This window comes from Pseudophryne corroboree, chromosome 5 (genome assembly GCF_028390025.1).
Source record: "Pseudophryne corroboree isolate aPseCor3 chromosome 5, aPseCor3.hap2, whole genome shotgun sequence".
NCBI classification, from domain to species: domain Eukaryota; kingdom Metazoa; phylum Chordata; class Amphibia; order Anura; family Myobatrachidae; genus Pseudophryne; species Pseudophryne corroboree.
The window spans coordinates 691,576,803-691,600,742 of NC_086448.1; the positions used below are offsets into that span (position 1 = coordinate 691,576,803).

Below are 23,940 nucleotides of genomic sequence, written 5' to 3' on the forward strand. Positions count from 1 at the left end.
TTTTTATATCATTTATCATCCAGTCGCAGCAGACACAGTACGGTAGTTCACGGCTGTGGCTACCTCTGTGTCTGCACTCGGCAGGCAGTCCGTCCATAATTGTATACCACCTAACCGTGGTTTTTTTTTCTTCTTTATACATACATACTACTACGACATCTCTTTATCAACCAGTCTATATTAGCAGCAGACACAGTACAGTACGGTAGTTCACGGCTGTGGCTACCTCTGTGTCTGCACTCGGCAGGCAGTCCGTCCATAATTGTATACCACCTAACCGTGGTTTTTTTTTCTTTCTTCTTTATACATACATAGTTACATAGACATCTCTTTATCAACCAGTCTATATTAGCAGCAGACACAGTACAGTACGGTAGTTCACGGCTGTGGCTACCTCTGTGTCTGCACTCGGCAGGCAGTCCGTCCATAATTGTATACCACCTAACCGTGGTTTTTTTTTCTTTCTTCTTTATACATACATAGTTACATAGACATCTCTTTATCAACCAGTCTATATTAGCAGCAGACACAGTACAGTACGGTAGTTCACGGCTGTGGCTACCTCTGTGTCTGCACTCGGCAGGCAGTCCGTCCATAATTGTATACCACCTAACCGTGGTTTTTTTTTCTTTCTTCTTTATACATACATAGTTACATAGACATCTCTTTATCAACCAGTCTATATTAGCAGCAGACACAGTACAGTACGGTAGTTCACGGCTGTGGCTACCTCTGTGTCTGCACTCGGCAGGCAGTCCGTCCATAATTGTATACCACCTAACCGTGGTTTTTTTTTCTTTCTTCTTTATACATACATACTACTACGACATCTCTTTATCAACCAGTCTATATTATTAGCAGCAGACACAGTACAGTACGGTAGTTCACGGCTGTGGCTACCTCTGTGTCTGCACTCGGCAGGCAGTCCGTCCATAATTGTATACCACCTAACCGTGGTTTTTTTTTCTTTCTTCTTTATACATACATAGTTACATAGACATCTCTTTATCAACCAGTCTATATTAGCAGCAGACACAGTACAGTACGGTACTTCACGGCTGTGGCTACCTCTGTGTCTGCACTCGGCAGGCAGTCCATAATTGTATACTAGTATCCATCTCCATTGTTTACCTGAGGTGCCTTTTAGTTGTGCCTATTAAAATATGGAGAACAAAAATGTTGAGGTTCCAAAATTAGGGAAAGATCAAGATCCACTTCCACCTCGTGCTGAAGCTGCTGCCACTAGTCAAGGCCGAGACGATGAAATGCCAGCAACGTCGTCTGCCAAGGCCGATGCCCAATGTCATAGTACAGAGCATGTCAAATCCAAAACACCAAATATCAGAAAAAAAAGGACTCCAAAACCTAAAATAAAATTGTCGTCGGAGAAGCGTAAACTTGCCAATATGCCATTTACGACACGGAGTGGCAAGGAACGGCTGAGGCCCTGGCCTATGTTCATGGCTAGTGGTTCAGCTTCACATGAGGATGGAAGCACTCAGCCTCTCGCTAGAAAAATGAAAAGACTCAAGCTGGCAAAAGCAGCACAGCAAAGAACTGTGCATTCTTCGAAATCCCAAATCCACAAGGAGAGTCCAATTGTGTCGGTTGCGATGCCTGACCTTCCCAACACTGGACGTGAAGAGCATGCGCCTTCCACCATTTGCACGCCCCCTGCAAGTGCTGGAAGGAGCACCCGCAGTCCAGTTCCTGATAGTCAGATTGAAGATGTCAGTGTTGAAGTACACCAGGATGAGGAGGATATTGGTGTTGCTGGCGCTGGGGAGGAAATTGACCAGGAGGATTCTGATGGTGAGGTGGTTTGTTTAAGTCAGGCACCCGGGGAGACACCTGTTGTCCGTGGGAGGAATATGGCCGTTGACATGCCAGGTGAAAATACCAAAAAAATCAGCTCTTCGGTGTGGAGGTATTTCACCAGAAATGCGGACAACAGGTGTCAAGCCGTGTGTTCCCTTTGTCAAGCTGTAATAAGTAGGGGTAAGGACGTTAACCACCTCGGAACATCCTCCCTTATACGTCACCTGCAGCGCATTCATAATAAGTCAGTGACAAGTTCAAAAACTTTGGGTGACAGCGGAAGCAGTCCACTGACCAGTAAATCCCTTCCTCTTGTAACCAAGCTCACGCAAACCACCCCACCAACTCCCTCAGTGTCAATTTCCTCCTTCCCCAGGAATGCCAATAGTCCTGCAGGCCATGTCACTGGCAATTCTGACGAGTCCTCTCCTGCCTGGGATTCCTCCGATGCATCCTTGCGTGTAACGCCTACTGCTGCTGGCGCTGCTGTTGTTGCTGCTGGGAGTCGATGGTCATCCCAGAGGGGAAGTCGTAAGCCCACTTGTACTACTTCCAGTAAGCAATTGACTGTTCAACAGTCCTTTGCGAGGAAGATGAAATATCACAGCAGTCATCCTGCTGCAAAGCGGATAACTGAGGCCTTGACAACTATGTTGGTGTTAGACGTGCGTCCGGTATCCGCCGTTAGTTCACAGGGAACTAGACAATTTATTGAGGCAGTGTGCCCCCGTTACCAAATACCATCTAGGTTCCACTTCTCTAGGCAGGCGATACCGAGAATGTACACGGACGTCAGAAAAAGACTCACCAGTGTCCTAAAAAATGCAGTTGTACCCAATGTCCACTTAACCACGGACATGTGGACAAGTGGAGCAGGGCAGGGTCAGGACTATATGACTGTGACAGCCCACTGGGTAGATGTATGGACTCCCGCCGCAAGAACAGCAGCGGCGGCACCAGTAGCAGCATCTCGCAAACGCCAACTCTTTCCTAGGCAGGCTACGCTTTGTATCACCGCTTTCCAGAATACGCACACAGCTGAAAACCTCTTACGGCAACTGAGGAAGATCATCGCGGAATGGCTTACCCCAATTGGACTCTCCTGTGGATTTGTGGCATCGGACAACGCCAGCAATATTGTGTGTGCATTAAATATGGGCAAATTCCAGCACGTCCCATGTTTTGCACATACCTTGAATTTGGTGGTGCAGAATTTTTTAAAAAACGACAGGGGCGTGCAAGAGATGCTGTCGGTGGCCAGAAGAATTGCGGGACACTTTCGGCGTACAGGCACCACGTACAGAAGACTGGAGCACCACCAAAAACTACTGAACCTGCCCTGCCATCATCTGAAGCAAGAAGTGGTAACGAGGTGGAATTCAACCCTCTATATGCTTCAGAGGTTGGAGGAGCAGCAAAAGGCCATTCAAGCCTATACAATTGAGCACGATATAGTAGGTGGAATGCACCTGTCTCAAGCGCAGTGGAGAATGATTTCAACGTTGTGCAAGGTTCTGATGCCCTTTGAACTTGCCACACGTGAAGTCAGTTCAGACACTGCCAGCCTGAGTCAGGTCATTCCCCTCATCAGGCTTTTGCAGAAGAAGCTGGAGACATTGAAGGAGGAGCTAACACGGAGCGATTCCGCTAGGCATGTGGGACTTGTGGATGGAGCCCTTAATTCGCTTAACAAGGATTCACGGGTGGTCAATCTGTTGAAATCAGAGCACTACATTTTGGCCACCGTGCTCGATCCTAGATTTAAAGCCTACCTTGGATCTCTCTTTCCGGCAGACACAAGTCTGCTGGGGTTGAAAGACCTGCTGGTGACAAAATTGTCAAGTCAAGCGGAACGCGACCTGTCAACATCTCCTCCTTCACATTCTCCCGCAACTGGGGGTGCGAGGAAAAGGCTCAGAATTCCGAGCCCACCCGCTGGCGGTGATGCAGGGCAGTCTGGAGCGACTGCTGATGCTGACATCTGGTCCGGACTGAAGGACCTGACAACGATTACGGACATGTCGTCTACTGTCACTGCATATGATTCTCTCAACATTGATAGAATGGTGGAGGATTATATGAGTGACCGCATCCAAGTAGGCACGTCACACAGTCCGTACTTATACTGGCAGGAAAAAGAGGCAATTTGGAGGCCCTTGCACAACATGGCTTTATTCTACCTAAGTTGCCCTCCCACAAGTGTGTACTCCGAAAGAGTGTTTAGTGCCGCCGCTCACCTTGTCAGCAATCGGCGTACGAGGTTACATCCAGAAAATGTGGAGAAGATGATGTTCATTAAAATGAATTATAATCAATTCCTCCGCGGAGACATTGACCAGCAGCAATTGCCTCCACAAAGTACACAGGGAGCTGAGATGGTGGATTCCAGTGGGGACGAATTGATAATCTGTGAGGAGGGGGATGTACACGGTGATATATCGGAGGGTGATGAGGTGGACATCTTGCCTCTGTAGAGCCAGTTTGTGCAAGGAGAGATTAATTGCTTCTTTTTTGGGGGGGGTCCAAACCAACCCGTCATATCAGTCACAGTCGTGTGGCAGACCCTGTCACTGAAATGATGGGTTGGTTAAAGTGTGCATGTCCTGTTTTGTTTATACAACATAAGGGTGGGTGGGAGGGCCCAAGGACAATTCCATCTTGCACCTCTTTTTTCTTTTCTTTTTCTTTGCATCATGTGCTGATTGGGGAGGGTTTTTTGGAAGGGACATCCTGCGTGACACTGCAGTGCCACTCCTAAATGGGCCCGGTGTTTGTGTCGGCCACTAGGGTCGCTAATCTTACTCACACAGCTACCTCATTGCGCCTCTTTTTTTCTTTGCGTCATGTGCTGTTTGGGGAGGGTTTTTTGGAAGGGACATCCTGCGTGACACTGCAGTGCCACTCCTAGATGGGCCCGGTGTTTGTGTCGGCCACTAGGGTCGCTAATCTTACTCACACAGCTACCTCATTGCGCCTCTTTTTTTCTTTGCGTCATGTGCTGTTTGGGGAGGGTTTTTTGGAAGGGACATCCTGCGTGACACTGCAGTGCCACTCCTAGATGAGCCCGGTGTTTGTGTCGGCCACTAGGGTCGCTTATCTTACTCACACAGCGACCTCGGTGCAAATTTTAGGACTAAAAATAATATTGTGAGGTGTGAGGTATTCAGAATAGACTGAAAATGAGTGTAAATTATGGTTTTTGAGGTTAATAATACTTTGGGATCAAAATGACCCCCAAATTCTATGATTTAAGCTGTTTTTTAGTGTTTTTTGAAAAAAACACCCGAATCCAAAACACACCCGAATCCGACAAAAAAAATTCGGTGAGGTTTTGCCAAAACGCGTTCGAACCCAAAACACGGCCGCGGAACCGAACCCAAAACCCGAAAAATTTCAGGCGCTCATCTCTAGTATTACACACCTCAAATAGGGTTAATTCAGAGCAAATATAACCATATTTCTGGTTAAACTAGAAAATGTCTTGATTGAATAGTTGGTTTTCACTTACAGTATAACATATATGGAGGTTAAGTTAATGATTTGCATTTATATAGCGTATATGTCAAGGTGGGTCACTTGATAGGTTTGTCTAGAGATCTGCGGTCTCTGGGTGGTTCTGACCTGGTCATGAACTTCTTGTGGAACACATTGACATAATAGCAAAGTACTCCCTGGTTTATGGTTGACGTGGTACTGGTTTAGGAAGAATGTTAAGCATTATATCTGTCCAATCTGTCTGGTGGGCACAAAAATCTGGTAATGTAAGGGAGCAAATGACAATCAACGATTTGTTCCCAAACGCTGGAAAATGGACAAAATCGATTGTTCAGATAATTGGTTAAATCAAACGGATATAGCCAATCTGTCTGAACAACCATTTTCTGTTTTTTCAGTGTTTGGGAGCAAATGGTTGATTGTCAATTGCTCCCATACATTACCAGATTTTTGCTCCCACCAGACAGATTAGACAGATATATATGTAGGTGTGTACTCAGCTTTAGAAAGATACCTCTAAGAACACCTATAACGGTGCCATTGTATTCACTGGGACATAAGTGGAAAATGCACAACTTATTATACCTCAAGTTAGTTATAAAATGGGCATCTGCGCTTGCCACAGGATCTATTCCCACTCTATGGGTGTCGTGGGCACCCACAAAGTGGGAATAGCCCCTGAGAGCCAGGATTCCGGCTGTCGGAATTGTCAGATGTCAGGATCTCGGCATCTGCATCCTGACTGCATACCTTGGGTACTGTAAATCCATCAGACTAAGAGGTTTCTGGCCCAGAACGGCCTGGATTACAGAACATGCAAAAGTTCTGAGAGTAGCTTTGCAAAGCCTGAGAAGGATGAGTAATTCCAGATACTAAATATTACACGCAACAAGGTGTATTTTTATTTTTATATATATATATATATATATATATATATTATAATCTAAAAATTATAGTATCACAATGGATGTTGGAAGTGGACATTTATTTACATGGAGATGTTTAGGGTGCAGGAGACCGGCAGTCAGGATGCCGATGGTCAAACCACCGGCCCTGGTATCCAGACTGCCAAAATCCCAAAAGAGGTGAGAGTGTAACCTAACCCTAACCCCCTCTCCCCACAGCCTATTCCTAACCCTCACTCCCCGCTGCCTAACCCTGACCCTCCCCCCCGCAGCCGCACCCTAACCTCCCCCCCCCCCCCAAATGCAACCTAACCCTAACCTCCCCTGCAGCCTAACCCTAATCTCCCCCAGGATACAGTATTTACGTTCAGGATTCCGGCGTCGGCATTCTGACAGCCGGCATCCCTACGGCAGGCAACCAAAATTACAATAAATGGCGTATTTTCAGTTCAATCACAGAAACTAACTTTATAACCTCTGTTTCATGATCATTTTGGGGATAGTAAAGCAATAATAACTATTTCTCGCTTTCAAAAACAAAATAATAATTGGTCGTTAGATAAATCATTATTGGCTTACAAACACCAATATAAAAACATGACAGGATGAATGGTCTTAATTCTGGCTCTATTAATGGATACATTCCAGGCTTCGTTTAACAATGAGGAATATTTCCTCCAGTCTTCATACCGTACACCAGGGGCATTGGTGTCCTGCAAATTAGAGGCAATTTATTTACAGAAGTCATTTTATGAGCTGCTTATCTGTGTGACATTCCCGCTATATTATACAGCAGACATCAATTACTCTGTAGCTATAGGGAAACACTTTGCAATCTTCACTACACAAATACATTCATACAATGTTATAAAATGTCTGCACTCCTCTCCCCACTCCCGGAAAGGTCTGCTTACCTAGCATACGAATGTACAAAGCGGTTTGGTCAGAGCTGTCATACGAAATTGCCCCGCGCCTCTGCAGGGAGAAAAAAACAAAACATTTTAATTATACTTGTTTTTTTTCTAATTAAAAAATACATTCTTTTAATTACAAAAGGACAACAGTTTGTTTTATAAATCAGAATGAAGTAAATCTTCCTTATTTGTATATATGACTTTCAGTACATACAGTAAAACGCAAGCTTTAAGCTCGACACCCCACAAACAATCCAGTACAAAGTACAAGATCTTGGTTTACAGACACCAGGAATCACTGTACAGTATCTCTGCCAATCTTCAGTAATCAACAGTAACTTCACAATTAAGGTAGTGCTTAAGCTCCTATTTGATGAGACTCCTAGATAGTTTTCCTTGTATTATATTCAGTGAGATGAATGGTGAAGTGGGCTCTCCGCAGCCGTAAAAAGTCTAAGGGGGACATTTACTAAGCAGTGATAAGAGCGGACAAGTGAGCCAGTGGAGAAGTTGCCCATGGCAACCAATCAGCACTGATGTATCATCTATAATTTGCATACTATAAAATTATACAGAGCAGCTGATTGGTTGATGAGGCAACATCTCCACTGGCTCACTTCTCCACTCTTATCACTTCTTAGTACATGTCCCTCTAAGTCTTCTATGGAAACAATACAAAAAAAAACCTTTGCAGAAAAAAAGCCATGGAAGACCACCAGCTAAGTGCGATATATGTGGATAGAGCCTCAATGCAATAATATTTGTCATTTAGGCATTTACATAAGGACACAGAGGAAAAACATTATTTTGCCTGTTAGCAACAATTACTCATATGACCTATGAAGAACTAATTGTTACTCTTTACACAATAAAGTAGTAATTTTACCCCAGTCAGCACATCTTACTACACAATCTTTTTAACTTGAAGATAAAAATCAGTCAGAATCCAAGGACGTGCATCAGAATAAATACGTTGGAAGAAAGCCAATACTAACCAGAGTACAGTTACATTGATGAAACATGCAGATATGACTGGTGGGGGGAATTGTACCTGGACCGCAGATATGGTGTTGATTAGGCTGGACGCAGGGGGTGGAGAGGTCTAGTAATAGCACAGTTTGTCTGTGATTGATTATAATAGAGTGCTCTGTAATTAAGAAAGCGTTTTACCTTCAGGCCTGGAGTTTAATCCCATATTAAATCATGCAGTTTGCCTATCAGCAGGTTACCCTGAGGGGCAGCAAATTTTCACCTTGAATTGGATTGGAGTTAAACATCAGGTCTCTTCTGCTTTGCAAAGATGTTCAGCTTAACATAACGTTTCACATATTTAATTTTAACGAGACATCTGCTTTTACATCTGCTCTGGGTACCAGTTATTGTTATTATAGAGGTGGAGCTACAAACAAAATATGTAACCTCAAATCTTATTACACTTAAGTGCAAATTGCTTTGCAGGACATCATGGCAAAGCAATCCTCAATATATGTGCACGCATTTAAACTGGTACCTAAAATGTCAAGATTATTGTGAAATCAACTAAATGTTGAATTGACGATATCGAGTCACATGGTGTCCTGAGGTCGTGACATGCAATTATCTAGCACCTAGCTCTGTGGTCAGTATGGACACACATGAGAATATAGCTGCTCAGCAATGAACCACACCAGGTCATACAATGTGAATAAAACGACAGACTAATGGGCCCTACTCACTTGGCGACGTGCCGCCGAGGTGCCCGACGGCCGATACGGCCGACGAGCGACCCGGCGGCGGGGGGGCAGTGACGGGGGGAGTGAAGTTTCTTCACTCCCCCCGTCACCCGGCTGCATTGAAGTGCAGGCAAATATGGACGAGATCGTCCATATTGGCCTGCATGCACAGCCGACGGGAGACCAGCGATGAACGAGCGCGGGGACGCGCATCGTTCATCGCTTAAGTCTCCACACTGAAAGATATGAACGAGTTCTCGTTCATTTATGAACGAGATCGTTCATATCTTTCAGAATATCGCCAAGTGTGTAGGGCCTATAACACCAGTATGATTGCTTTTATCTAGACTACACTGTTCCCCGGGGGGAGATGCCTCAAACTTTGGAGAGAGAAAAAGTGGAGAGAATGTACCAATCAGCATCCAACTGTCATTTTACGAAGTGTGTTTGAAAAATGGCAGAAGCTGGTTGGTTGTTACTTTCTCTCTCTCCAAGATTTGATACATCCTCCCCCAGCCTGACAAACCGTGTTCAGATGTTTAATATGAATAGCAATTGTTCACAGCCACACATTTCATGCAACTCACAGAAAGGGCACGCATAGGAATACACAGATAGCATTGCATGTCCCATATGAATACATTTGCATTGTTTATAAAAAAAAAAAAGATATTTATAAAAAGCAGCATATTTATCAAAATTATTCTTACTAAAATAATGTGAAAAATGGTGTTTTCACAACCTTTTCACGTTATTTTAGTACCACCTGAACGTAGTAAAGGGCAGATGGAGAATTTGTAAAATTATTCTCCATGCCTTAAAATTTGCATTTTTTCTCTCAATCAGATGGCATTTACCATACTTGTAATGGAAAATGCACTCTGCCGGAATTTAATAAAATCAATTGTAAAAAAATACCAGAGTCACATAAAATACCCTGAGTAGAGCGGTAAGAGGACTCGCAGGCTCTGTCCCTGCCTGAGATATTTGGTAAATCCTTGCAATGTATTCAAATATCGCATTGCGGATTTAGGCCAACTGATAAAATGCCAGCTATATCAGAGAGACGCAGGTTTATGATAAATATGCCCAAAAATCACACTTTGAGGGTCAAAAAATGAAAAATGATGTCAATTGCGGTACAAGGTATGGGACAGGTATATTGGGGTGCTTTATGCGTGGGACAAGTGATTTAGGCTTGCAGGTGGGAGTAATTTTATTTATTTATTTTACTTTTATTTTTTGTAAAGTGACTTAAAATGACCTTAATATATATTTATACCCATTTTTATGTACTCCCAAATTAATTGGAGCACTTATTTTGCTGAAAAAAAACCTACTTGCTTTATATAAATATTTTATTCTGTTAGAAAAACGCATATAACAGCCATTTGACCCAATTTAAGTACCTCAAATAATTTCATTATGAACAATCGCTGGGCACAGGGAAAATCGCTCCGTGTGTATGCACTGACCTATTTTCCTCCCAGCGATGTTCACATCATCGCTGTGCATACACTCTGGGCAAAAACACCCAGTGTGTATGCACTTTTAATTTGTCTTTTTTGGGGTACAGGCAGAATTCCCCATTTTCTCCTATACTTTTCTCTGGTTTTGATAACCAGGATGATCGCAAGTATACGGTTTTCGCGAATTTGCAATAGGGTAAGTTCGAATTGCAGGGGACGTAAACCCGTGATAAGCCGCTTTTAATGGTAACTTTTTGGCGATGTACACCAAACGTCAGATCATGGTAAATTATCTTATCGAAGCTAATTGAAATCCTCCCAAGGAGGGTATTTATTACAGCTCAGAGTGAGAGAAAATTGTGAGATAAAGTACCAGCCAATCAGCTTCTGCCTTACATTTTACAGGCTGCGTTTTAAAAAATGACAATTAGGAGCTGATTGGTTGGTATGTTAGCTCTCACAATTTTATCATGGATTACAGACTTCCACATTATAGCGCTCGTTGCAGAGCGGCATTCTGACATCACCTTAAGCTGGCCATACACCTAAAAATTTATTTGCCAGATCTGGCTGGTTGGAATGAAAATCTGGTAATGGATGAGAGCACATGACAATTGACCATTTGCTTCTAAATGCCGTAAAACTGACAAAAACGTTGTTCAGACAAATTGTTTAAATCAAATCAATTTAACTAATTTGTCTGACCATTTTTGTCTTTTTTCCAGTGTTTGGGAATTGTCATTTGCTCTCATCCATTACCAGATTTTCATTCCAACCAGCCAGATCTCACAGATCAATCTTCAGGTGTATGGCCAGCTTTAGACAGCCGCACGTATTTTACACGAGCAAGTTTAGCTTTTGTCGCTGAAGTTCCTGCCAAATGCACAACAAACATCCCTCTCTCAAAGTCACAGACGTCTCTTCTGTCAGCCATGCTAGACAGTTATGGGCAAACTAGAGCAATCCAATATTTTTATACATAACCGTGACTGAAGGGTTAAACATGCTATATGAATTGTTATGTGTTTGAATAGACACGTACGCACTCTCTACAAGATGCCTTTGTCTGTTCATATAATATAAGGCTTGTGTGTGTCTTATCTTCAAGGACAATTACATACTAGATCAAAACTGTTACTTCTGTGTGTTACTAAAATATCCCGCATGTAATGTCGTATGCTACTTCTATTTATCCAATCATATGCTTGCACATATTGTATACACCCATGTTTCTCTTCTATATAGTACGCTGTAATTTATTAAATAAACAGAGTGATTCTTAACTACATGGTGTCGTGTATTATCTGTAACGTTAAGGATTGCTCTCACTGACGTCAGTGGCCATCACATCGAGGTAATCAAAGAGAGGTAGGGATCCTTTCAACTGGGGGCTCTATGTCCGGAATTCAGTGATCGTCCCTGAATGGTAAGAATAGAGAATTTATTGTCTATCTTTGCCATACAGGATTGCGGTCATACACTGAAGCTGAATCCGTGTCAGTGTTCCGGGAACACGTGACAAGGTAATATTTAAGTCCGGGACTTAATATTACGAAGTTTTATGTAAAAAAACATAAAACAGGTATCAGGGATACCATAGAATCTTTAATGTCTGGGACTTAAAGATACGTCTGAGAAAGGACCAGGAGTCCAAGCGCAATTCTCCAAAGACGTTAGTATCTGGGATACTTAAAAAAAAATATATAGACCTGGGGTCTATACATAACGTAGATTATACCTCGATCTGATCGTCTATATATATATTCTTGTATGTTGTAGTGAGATAAGTTCTTATATTTGGTTCAGACGGCTGGTAAGTTTTCGTCTGCCAGATATCTTTACTCAAAACTCTTTTCTTGCTTCCTGTTTAAAACGCTGTATTTTTCTGACATCTTGTACGAATGGTAAGCGTACCCGTCAAAAGATTTCATGTTCTCATTATACAGATAATATTGTGATATTGTCAATGACTAATTAACTGGTGTTAGCTAATGCATGCATAGAAAGTTTTTAAATTGCATTTTTTGTTGTGAAATTGCATAGAACGTATTTTTGTTGTGAAATTGCATAGAATGTTTTTTTTGTAAACTGCATTTTTGTTGTGATATTGCATAGACAGTTGTTATAAGTTGTTGTAGAAATTGCGTAGAAAGCTGGTGTAGATTGTATTCTTTACTATGGGAGGGGGTCAGAGTAAGACAGTCATTTATCCTCCACCTTTACCAGGAGAGACATGTAAGGAGTATGTAGCCCGTAACTCCACCACAGATTATTATCTAGTTAACCCTTGGGTAGATAACTTAGCGGGGTGGACAGAGAAAGTTGGCAGCCCCAGCCCATTCCCCCGTGATGGTATTAATTATCCATTTTATATGGACATGATCAAAGGGCTTTGTCTGGGAGACAAGGAAGCCTGGCCGTGGTATGATCATGACCCACAATGGGACATGACATATATGCGCGCTGGAGGAGAGCAATGGCTCACGATAGCACCTCATTGGTATGACAAAAATATCAAGCAGAAACAGCGTAGAATAAAATCTGTAACTTCCCGACTACACAAAGCTGAGGAATTTAGAAGCAACAAGTTTCTGAAAAACTCTTCTCCTCCGCCCTACAGTCCCCTATACCCCTCCTTAAAAGACACAGATCTTTTAGCTGCAGTTGCTTTGTCACGAATGCCGATGCAAAGGGGAGGGGGAGGAGGGGAAGGGGAAGGAGAAGGCGGCTCAGTTGCTTTGTCACGAATGCCGATGCAAAGGGGAGGGGGAGGAGGGGAAGGGGAAGGAGAAGGAGGCTCAGGAGGAATAGCCCCCCCTGACAGTACCCTCCACATAGACGTAACCACCCCCGCCCCTAGTGCCCCTACTCCTAACAGACAAACCGTCTCCCGCCGCAACGCTGACTTAACTATTGCTACTGACAACCCTCTCACCCCCTCCACAACGCGATCCGGCACTGGTTTCCTCGGTGTTGCCACCCACCTGCCCTTCATGACAGTAGGGGATCAGTTGTTAAAGAAACCCATTGAAATAGAGGATTTAGACAGAATTGTTAAGAACTGTCCCAAACCCACTGTTGCACCTGACGGCTGCATAGCTTACTTGAAAAAGGCTTGCACAGGACGCAGCTATACTCAAGAAGATATGAAGCTGATCATAGATGGGGTTATAGACCATTACAACGGGTGGGATTGGAAAAAGATTCCCACCATAAACACTCCTACCACCCTTAACGATGCCGTTCGCTACCCTCTCAATACTGGGGACGGTGTAACGGAGATGTGGAAGGAAATTGAGACCCATATGAAAGAGATTTTTAAAACCCGGGCTTCTCTTCCCATTGCCGTAGCATGTAAACAAAAGCCCACTGAAACTGTCACTGAGTTCTGGAAGAGGTTTAAAAAGTGTTGGTCTGAAGATGCAGGTCTCACTCTTGTAGATACAGACCATTTACTAATTTCTACCTTTGTAAATAACTTGTTGCCATCTGTTATGGTCCCAGTTAAGCAAGGTGTTTCTTCCTGGACCTCTGATAATATTAAGGAATTTGAAAAGCACTTATATGAAAAGGAAGCTGCAGGATGCTTTGATGTTAAAAAAACCCTTGCAGAATGCCCCAACTCATAATTACCAAAATCAGAGAGGTCGGGGAGATAGACGCCAGCAGCACTCCACTGGCCCACCCCGTAATCCAGCCCGATATCAAAACCCACAAGCCAGGCCACCCCACCCCCCTGACTCTGCCAGCAGGAAACAAACCTCCTGCTTCAACTGTGGAAGGGACGATCACTGGGCAAGGGATTGCCCTTGTCCCTCACAAAACCACCGACAGCCCCAAGCTCCGGCTCCCTCCCGGGATCATCCCCGACAGTCACACAATAACCCCTTTCAGGATCATGTCCAATTCCGAGTTGACTGGCAGGACCCCTCCCACTGACGGGGCCCGGAGGAGGGTATCCCAGCCTTTGCCCAGCTCACCAGACACTGGAAGGACCCACCGCTACTAACCTTGATTATAGGAAAGAGAGCAATCCCTTTCCTGGTAGATAGCGGGGCAACTACTAGTGTTTTGTGTGTCGACCTGTACGATGGTCATTTGGTAAAGACTGCTCCTTCAATGGGAATCAATGGGATACCCACAGATGCTTACCTGACAGATGCCCTTAGTGTCAGAACCACGGGAGGCACATATATGGGTAAACACAATTTCACTGTAATACCTGAATGTCCAATTAATCTTCTGGGAAGGGATCTTCTTAGCAGGCTCGAAATCTCCATTCTCCCTTCACCCACTGGCAGTGGCCTGGAGGTTGAGTCCCCACACCTACCGGTGTGGGAAGCAACAGACATTACACCTGATTTTGACAAAGTAAACCCTGCTCTATGGTCGGAGGGTCCCTATGACACTGGCCTCATTCCTTGCACACCATATAGAGCAACCCTGAAACCTGACACACAACCTGTCTATCAAAAGCAATACCCCTTGTCACAAGAGAAGGTTGAAGGTCTTAGACCAATGATACAACAGTTTCTCCAACAAGGCATTCTCAGACACGTAATTTCACCTTACTGCACACCAGTCAACCCAGTTGCTAAGTCAGATGGCAGTGTAAGGTTTGTACAAGACCTTAGGGCAATTAACCAACTCATTGTGCCTATAGCACCCATTGTACCTGACATTAACTCACTCATTTCAGCTATCCCTGCAGATGCTGCATTTTTTTCGGTAATTGATTTAAAAAATGCATTTTTTAGCATTCCAGTGGATGCACAGACACAGTTACTTTTTGCATTTTCTTTTGAGGGCAAGCAACTCACCTGGTGTCGTTTACCCCAGGGCTTCATTGACGCACCTGTTGTGTATAGCATTGTACTCCAGGCCACATTGGGGCCCTGGCACCCTCACCATGGTTCAGTCCTGCTACAGTATGCAGATGATCTGCTGCTCTGTAGTCAAACTGAGGAGGCCTGCCGGGAGGATGGTATATCACTGTTAAACTGGCTCTGTGAATGTGGACACAAGGTGTCCAAAACAAAAATGCAATGGTGTAAGAAGCATGTGGATTACTTGGGTTTTGTGCTCACTCAGGGGGAAAGGAAAGTCAGTCCACAGCGCATTCAGTCTGTATTGGGCCTGGTCACCCCAACTACCCAGAGGGAACTGCTGTCTTTTCTGGGTATGGTAAATTACTGCAGACAGTGGATATCTGATTGTTCCTATTATGATAACATTTTGAGACAAGCCACACTGAAAGACAAACCTAATATTGTACAATGGTCACAAGAAATGTTAACTGCATATGAAAGCTTAAAGTGTATGTTAATGAAAAGTCCGGCACTTGGCCTCCCCAACTATGTACTACCTTTTCATTTGTTTGCAAGGGACAATTGTAAAACCATGGCGGGGGTGCTCACACAGTTTCATGGAGGAAAGTTGCGCCCAGTGGCATTTTTTTCCAAAGTAATGCCTGTCACAGTGCAAGGTATGCCTGCTTGCCTCAGGGCACTTGCAGCCTGTGCAATGGTAACTGAAATGGCCACCACACTCACCCTAGGCCACACAACAATACTTCACACCACTCATGATGTTCTAACCATTTTAAAAGGGTTACACACACAACACATGTCAGCTCAGCGCCTCAGTGGATATGAGGTTCTCCTTTTAAACAACCCCTCCCTCACCATTAAGTATGCCACCAACTCTTCAGGTCCTGCACCCATTCTCAACGCTCTACTGGGGCTCAAAGGTCCTGAAGACCACCCTCCTGAACCCCATGACTGCTCAGCTTCCATTGAGTCAGAAACATCCCCCAGACTGGACATGTCCCCTGTCCCTGTCCCCGACGCGGATGTCATTTTTGTAGATGGTTCCTGTAGCAGACCCAATGACACCACGTACCAAGCGGGTTATGCTATTGTCACTCTCCCTGACATTATTCTGGAAGCACAGCCCATTCCTTACCAGTCAGCACAGGCTGCAGAGCTCATTGCTCTCACAAGGGCTTGTCACCTTTACCAGAATAAACCAGTCACCATCTACACTGACTCCAAATACGCGTACGGCGTCGTGCATGACCATGGGGTCATTTGGCGACGCCGTGGTTTCCTTGGAGCTGATGGAAAAGGCATATCACATGCCCAACTCATCTCTGACCTTCTGCATGCCATAACCCTGCCCTCTGACATTGCAATCCTCCATTGCAGGGCACACACGGGGGGGAAGGATGCAGTCTCCCTTGGAAATGCTCTTGCTGACTCTGCTGCCAAACATGCGGCCTCACAGCCCATCACTCAGGCCCACATGTCCATCATGACCCCCCCAGCTCTCGACAACCACTACCTGATCACCCAGTTACAGGCCTCAGCCTCCAAAGCCAACCTAGCTGACTGGACTTACCCAGTTTTGCAGAAGAATCCTAAAACAGGATTAATCTGCAAAGAGGGGAAACCTTGTATACCCCAGTCCAGTGCACCCTTGTTTATTGCCCACTACCATGGCATAGGACACCACAGTAAGGCAACAACTACCTTACTCTTACGTAATGATTTCTATGTCACGGATGCCAAGTCATTAGTAGATCAGTATGTCAGTAGATGCATCACTTGTCTGCGAAACAACCCCAACAACCCTGACAAGGCAAAACATCAGCATCTTGAATACCCCACCACACCCTTTACACACCTGCAAATTGACTTCACCCATATCCCAGGTACTGGTAAACAGGAGTATGCCCTGGTCATTGTAGACATGTTCTCTCGATGGCCAGAGGTATTCCCCACTAAATCTGAGGATGCAAAGACAGTTGCTAGGATCCTAACTCAGGAAATCATCCCCAGATGGGGGTGCCCATTGCAAATCAATAGTGATAAAGGCTCCGCCTTTACAGCAAAAATTACACAGGCTCTGGTAAAGACCCTGCAGGTGGAATGGAAATTCCACATCCCGTATCACCCGCAGAGTTCAGGGGTCGTAGAACGCATGAATAGGACCCTCAAAGACAAGCTTAGGAAGGCCACAGGGGGTACCTTCCATAAATGGAAGAAGGTCCTTCCTATTATCCTAGCAGAGATCAGAATGACCCCACAAAAGACTCTGGGTTACTCCCCATTTGAAATACTAATGGGTAGGCCTTTTCCTACACCCTGGGCTAAGAAACCACTAGTAATACAGGAAGGAGATCTAGAACTCATCAGAGAAGAGTATGTCAGGTCCCTGATAATAAAACTGAATGAAATTGAACATGAGGTTGTTTGTAAAAACCCTTTGAATCCACAGGAACCTACACACCCCTTTAAAGTCGGAGACAGAGTCGTGGTGAAGGTGCTCCCCAGGAACAAGAGCCCAGGAGACTTCACCTATGGTCCAGAGACAGAGGTCGTAGCAGTTACCCGAACAGCAGTCCTGACAGAGGAAAGTCCTACCTGGATCCATGCATCCCGAGTAAAAAAGGTTCCTAGACCAGACCTAGAGAGGGAAGCAAGTGATTCCAGTGAGGTACGAACCGGGGCAGACAGCCCTGACCTCCCACCTAGCGAAGACAGAAGAACAGAAAACGATGAAGAACCTGCCCCCTATCTCTATCCTGGGGACTATCTCGATAGCCCTACTGGCCCTCATTCACCTCACAATATGTGAAGTCAGCATCACACAAACAGATGGGGTCCCCACCTTGTGGTACAATTCCTCTAACACACACGTAGCCACATATATCCTTGACTATTTTATATTCCCCAAAATTGCTGATGACAAATATTATATACAACAAAGGAGGAAATCAGGAATGTCTGAGACAGTATATATTTGTGTTACTGACGAATGGTACTATGACATTAGATATTATGGATCTAATTGTAATTCCTGGGAAGCTGTGGGGTGGAATACAGGAACAGATTGGGGATATCGCCCATCAGCTGCCAGAAACAGATATGGTCAACATCTGAACCTACTTCAAAGATTGTCTATTCATAAAATGGAAGAGGGCCCAGACTCATATCGGTTCAGGCTAAACATAGTGCATCCCAGCAACCGGGATAATGCAACTTATGTAGTTGGTATATGGTGGCAAGCAGGGTACTATAGTGCAAGACAAAGGTTTTATTTATGGGATATGTACAAAAACCCAAAATACCAGCCTAAAATTGCTCCCCAAAACGAACCTTTAAAGCCCCATATTGCCACTTCTAAAGATATGGTGGCTATTACTAACCCTACCTTTGAAGACACCCTAGCTATTGAAACTGGTTTCTCTGACATTAATTTTTGGTTGGAATGGATGAAGTATAGTGCTAACAAACACAATAAAAGCAACTGTTATGTCTGTGGCAAATCTAGGCCCCACCTAGGTACAGTGCCCCTTAATATACCCCTAGAACAGGAAAATTGTTTTTTCAGCCTTTTTAATGACACCAAAACAAATGACAGTCAGTGCGAAATGTGGAAAAGGGAATATCCCATATTGTCAAAAAATCCCAACCCAGGAAATACCATAACCATATATCCTGGAAACTATACCTGTTATACATCTAACATCACCCCAGGGAGAAATTTAAAAACCTTCCCACCAGGGTATTGTGCAAATAAAAGAACAACTGTTTTAGTCAACCAAACTAGATCACTAGGCGACATTTATTATATATGTGGGGATATGAAGCTTAGAACTAAATTAGACACACCATGGTATGGTGAGTGTGCCCTGGCCAAAGTCATAATGCCACTCCTAATGATCACCGATGACCCCAATCCTCCCTCTAATACTCCTGCTAATCGAAAGAAAAGAGCACTCCCAGGAGGTAGCTTTGACCCCCACGTGTACATTGATGCTATAGGGGTCCCAAGAGGTGTTCCAAATGAGTTCAAAGCTAGAGATGAGGTGGCTGCGGGTTTTGAGTCATTGTTCCCTATAGTAACTGTAAATAAAAACGTAGCCTGGATTAATTATATATATTATAATCAACAAAGATTTGTTAATGATACCAAAGATGCTCTTAAAGGTATAGCTGAACAGCTAGAAGCCACTTCCCAAATGACATTTCAAAATAGAATGGCCCTTGACATGATTCTAGCAGAAAAAGGCGGTACATGTGTTTACATTAGTAAGGTGGAAGGCTGTTGTACATATATTCCTGACAACACTGGTCCCAATGGTAAGGTTACTTTAGCCATAAACAAGTTAGAAACCTTATCCATAGAACTCAAGAAAAATTCAGGTATTGATAACCCATGGAGCCAATATTTTGGGTGGTTTGAAAATTGGAAACAGGCTCTTGTGCAAATAAGCATATTCATACTTGTAACTTTAATTCTTTTAGGCATTATAGTTTATTGTGTAATTCCCTGTGGAAAGAAACTTACCTCCAAAGGCATTGATAAGGCCCTGATGTACTATGATATAACCCCCAGTCCTGTCACCTCCTCTGATAGTAAGGGACCCGACGATTATGCCCAATATCTCAAGAACTGGAGGAACAAGAAAGGAGCCTCACTTAAGAATCATGTCATATAACAATCATGATTCTAAGAGGGGATTGAAGGGTTAAACATGCTATATGAATTGTTATGTGTTTGAATAGACACGTACGCACTCTCTACAAGATGCCTTTGTCTGTTCATATAATATAAGGCTTGTGTGTGTCTTATCTTCAAGGACAATTACATACTAGATCAAAACTGTTACTTCTGTGTGTTACTAAAATATCCCGCATGTAATGTCGTATGCTACTTCTATTTATCCAATCATATGCTTGCACATATTGTATACACCCATGTTTCTCTTCTATATAGTACGCTGTAATTTATTAAATAAACAGAGTGATTCTTAACTACATGGTGTCGTGTATTATCTGTAACGTTAAGGATTGCTCTCACTGACGTCAGTGGCCATCACATCGAGGTAATCAAAGAGAGGTAGGGATCCTTTCAGTGACCATGCTGGGAATTTGCCTAATTTTTTACATGAAACACATACTTGGAAGACCGCACTTTTACTTATTAGCAGTAGACTGCTGCACCAGAGGAGACAGCGCTATACATCGTCATACCTTAGAAGTAATCCACTTGATAAGTGCCAAAGCTATTGACCAGAGTAATGCAAATCCCATCGAATCACACAAAATGCTGCATCGTAGTCCGTTTTCGTACCTCTCACAGCAGAACAGGCTGTCAGGGAATGCCAAAGGACAAGTAATCTGTGACATTATACAGAATGGCTTCAAGTGATTTGAGCTTCAAGCAGCTGCACTAATACTGCAGTCACCTGATCACTGTGGGTGGCGTCCTTGTATGAAAGCGCACAGTCTCAGAGTACTGTACTGACACTTGTAGGCAGTACGGCTAAATACAGTAGAGAGGCTTAAAGTTTCACACTTGCACAAAAGAAGTGCAGCAGCTTCAAAAACTATAGAAAACACATGCCCCTTTAGTACCTCACCATTGAAATAAATCTCCCTAAAGTAGGTAGCTAGATATGCAACAATCTCCGCCTGAGCCTTAATTATTGCCAAAGCTTTTTTAGTTTTAGGCTTTAGCTGCCCCGATGAACTCATCTACTATTGTATACTACTTTAGAGAATTACAGCACAACTAAACATTTAATGGTACTGGTTAATAATATCCACCCCTTCAAGGTGGTTTTCATACTACAGGGGGAGATGTCTCAAGCCTTCTAAAGAGTGGAGAAGTTACTCAAAGCAAGCAAACCGCTTCTACCTATCGTATTACAGAACGTACTTTATAAATGCTAACTAAAAGATAAATGGTCACTTGGTTCATCTCCCTTTTATGGCCCATACACACGGTGAGATTCGGGCTATGCCCGATTCTCACTATGCGACAGGGGCTAGGTCGGCATCCCAAGCACATAATCAGTTTGCTTGCGATACTGACTATGTGCGATTTTGGCTAAGTGTCAATTTTGACTCTCTCTTCTATAGAGATAGTCAAAATTGACTTGCCTGCACAGCCTATCTATTCTTGCGATGCCGGCCGCCCAGGACCAGGAATAACACTGCTTTATTCCTAGGTTGAATTGCCAGGTCAGGCAACCCGGGATTACAGCTATGGGGTATATGCAATTGCGGTCAAATTCCCGAAATTGTCGAAAAACGGGACTTTCGCCAAAAAAAAAATAAAAAAAAAAAATCGACAATGCAATACAGTACTTTCCGTCAAAAAAAAACGGACTTTCAAAATTCGACTTTTTGAAATCCGACATTTGTCAAACTCGACATTTCTGCAATGGTACAAATGCAGCAATTCGCCAAAAGTATATTCAATTGAAGTTTGGAAATTCGACAACAGTGCTTTTAGACAGTAAATTCGTCATTTTCAATCTGCCACACTTTGGTGGGTGAATCTAATAAAAAAAATGTAAAACATGTTTTTTTGGGTGTTTTTTTTATTGGTAATAGCATATCTATTTATATTAGAAGGGATTAGGTACTTGGTGTGTCTTTTTTGGAGGCACAAGTATTATTTATATATATTTTTTTATTTTATTTTTTAGATGGAATGGTAAATTCCCGGAAAAAAATGGCGTGGGGTCCCCCCTCCAAAGCATAACCAGCCGCGGGCTCTTCGAGCCGGTCCTGGTTCTTAAAATCCAGGGAAAAAATGGACAGGGGATCCCCCGTATTTTTAAAACCAGCGCTGGTCCGGGTGTTCGTTTATTTTTTTTGCCAAGTACGAGGATTTATATCTGGACACTGGATTGAGGCGAGTATAATTTTATTCACAGGTACCCCGGATCGTCGGATCAGGAGACGTGGCAGTCGGCGGGTCAACATAGGTAAGTATGTGTGTGTCGGCAGGTGTGCAATAAAGTTTTACTCTCAAGGTGTGTGTCTCCTGTTTTTATTTGGGTATTTTTTTTACAGTAGTACTACAGGTACCAACGGGCCCCTTTTTCTCCCGCATGCTGGTACTTGTGGTTCTCCAAGTACCAGCTTGCGGGGGAGGTTTGCTGGGACTTGTAGTACTACAGGAAAAAACAATATTCTTGTCATTATCTCAAGGCTATCAGCCCCCCATCCGCAGCCCTTGGATAGGGGGACAGCCTCGGGCTTCACCCCTGGCCCTTGGGTGGCTGGGAGGGGGGGACCCCTTGATTGAAGGGGTCCCCACTCCCCCAGGGTACCCTGGCCAGGGGTGAATAGTTGGATATTTTAATGCCACGGCCGCAGGGCGCTGTATAAAAGTGACCCCCGGCTGTGGCATTATCTGTCCAGCTAGTGGAGCCCGATGCTGGTGTAAAAAATACGGGGGACCCCTACTCTTTTTGTCCCCCATATTTTTTGCACCAGCACCAGGCGCAGAGCCCGGTGCTGGTTTTAAAAATACGGGGGATCCCCTGTCTATTTTTCCCCCGGATTTTTAGAACCAGGACCAGCTCGAAGAGCCCGAGGCTGGTTATGCTTTGGAGGGGGGACCCCACGCCATTTTTTTTCGTGTTTTTTCCCGTTTTTTAAAAATCTGAACAAAATCCGTCAAATCGGCCGTTTTTCGTCAGCGGGACTGTCGAATCCGTTTTTTTTATTCAATATGGTCAATTTCGGCACCCACTTGCCGAAATTAGACGGTCGAATTGTGTCAAATTAAAAAACGGCCGAAAAATTGCCACGATTCGCCGCTAATTGCATATACCCCATGGCTCTTTCACACCACACGCTGACTCGATACCAGGTTATTTGTGCGGTGTGAAAGGGGTATAAATGGATCAACATGGAAGCCAAGACAGGCCTTCGAAAAGTGGAAACTGATCACAAAGCATTATGTAATAATGCACACAAAAAAAAACCTCATCGACTGGTTCACTATAAAACTTACACTGGACAAACTTATAAACACTAACTATAAAATGTAACCATTATCTTACTAAAATACACAGATCTCAATAATTTCTTTAGAACAGAAAGTAAAAGTTTGTGTATTTTTCTTGAATATTCATGAATTTGTCCCAACTACAAAATAAATAAATAAAAACCTAGGTCCTACTGTACGTAAGGTTAAAGGCTACATTCATGAAAACTTTTCTTTTCAGGCAGTTTGGAAAAAACAAATCTCTGTCAGAGTCCAATAGGGAGATCCTATCCATTTTAGCAACACGATAGAAGACGGTATCCGTTCACATGGTCGACCATGTTATGGTCGACAGTCATTAGGTCGACGACTATTGGTCGACATTGACATGGTCGACATGGACACATGGTCGACACATGAAATGTCGACACATGAAAGGTCGACATGAGTTTAACTTTTTTTTCTTTTGGGGAACTTTTCCATACTTTACGATTCACATGGACTACGATTGGAACGGTAAAGTGTGCCGAGCGAAGCGAAGGTACCATGCCCGAAGCATGGCGAGCGAAGCGAGCCATGCGAGGGGACGCGGTGCACTAATTGGGGTTCCCAGTCACTTTACGCAAAAAACGACACCAAAAAAAGTTAAAAAACTCATGTCGACCTTTTCATATGTCGACCTTCCATGTGTCGACCTTCCATGTGTCGACCATTTTCATGTGTCGACCATGTGTCCATGTCGACCATGTCAATGTCGACCAATAGTGGTCGACCTAATGACTGTCGACCATAACATGGTCGACCATTCATACCGGAACCATAGAAGACATAG

The 23,940-nt window shown here is 43.7% G+C and overlaps 1 protein-coding gene across 9 annotated transcripts in view; it reads right to left on the bottom strand.

Moving 5' to 3' along the window:
• Positions 1–23,940, bottom strand: part of PDE7A (phosphodiesterase 7A) — a 593,823-nt gene that overhangs the window by 109,017 nt on the left and 460,866 nt on the right. For 7 of the 9 annotated variants that reach the window (XM_063923814.1, XM_063923815.1, XM_063923817.1 and 4 more), the window contains one exon: positions 7,133–7,193. In XM_063923814.1, coding sequence (XP_063779884.1) covers positions 7,133–7,193 — 61 coding nt within the window. Of the gene's footprint in view, positions 1–7,132; positions 7,194–20,353; positions 20,506–23,940 lie in introns of those variants that run through there. The other 2 variants (XM_063923810.1, XM_063923812.1) reach the window with 2 other exon arrangements.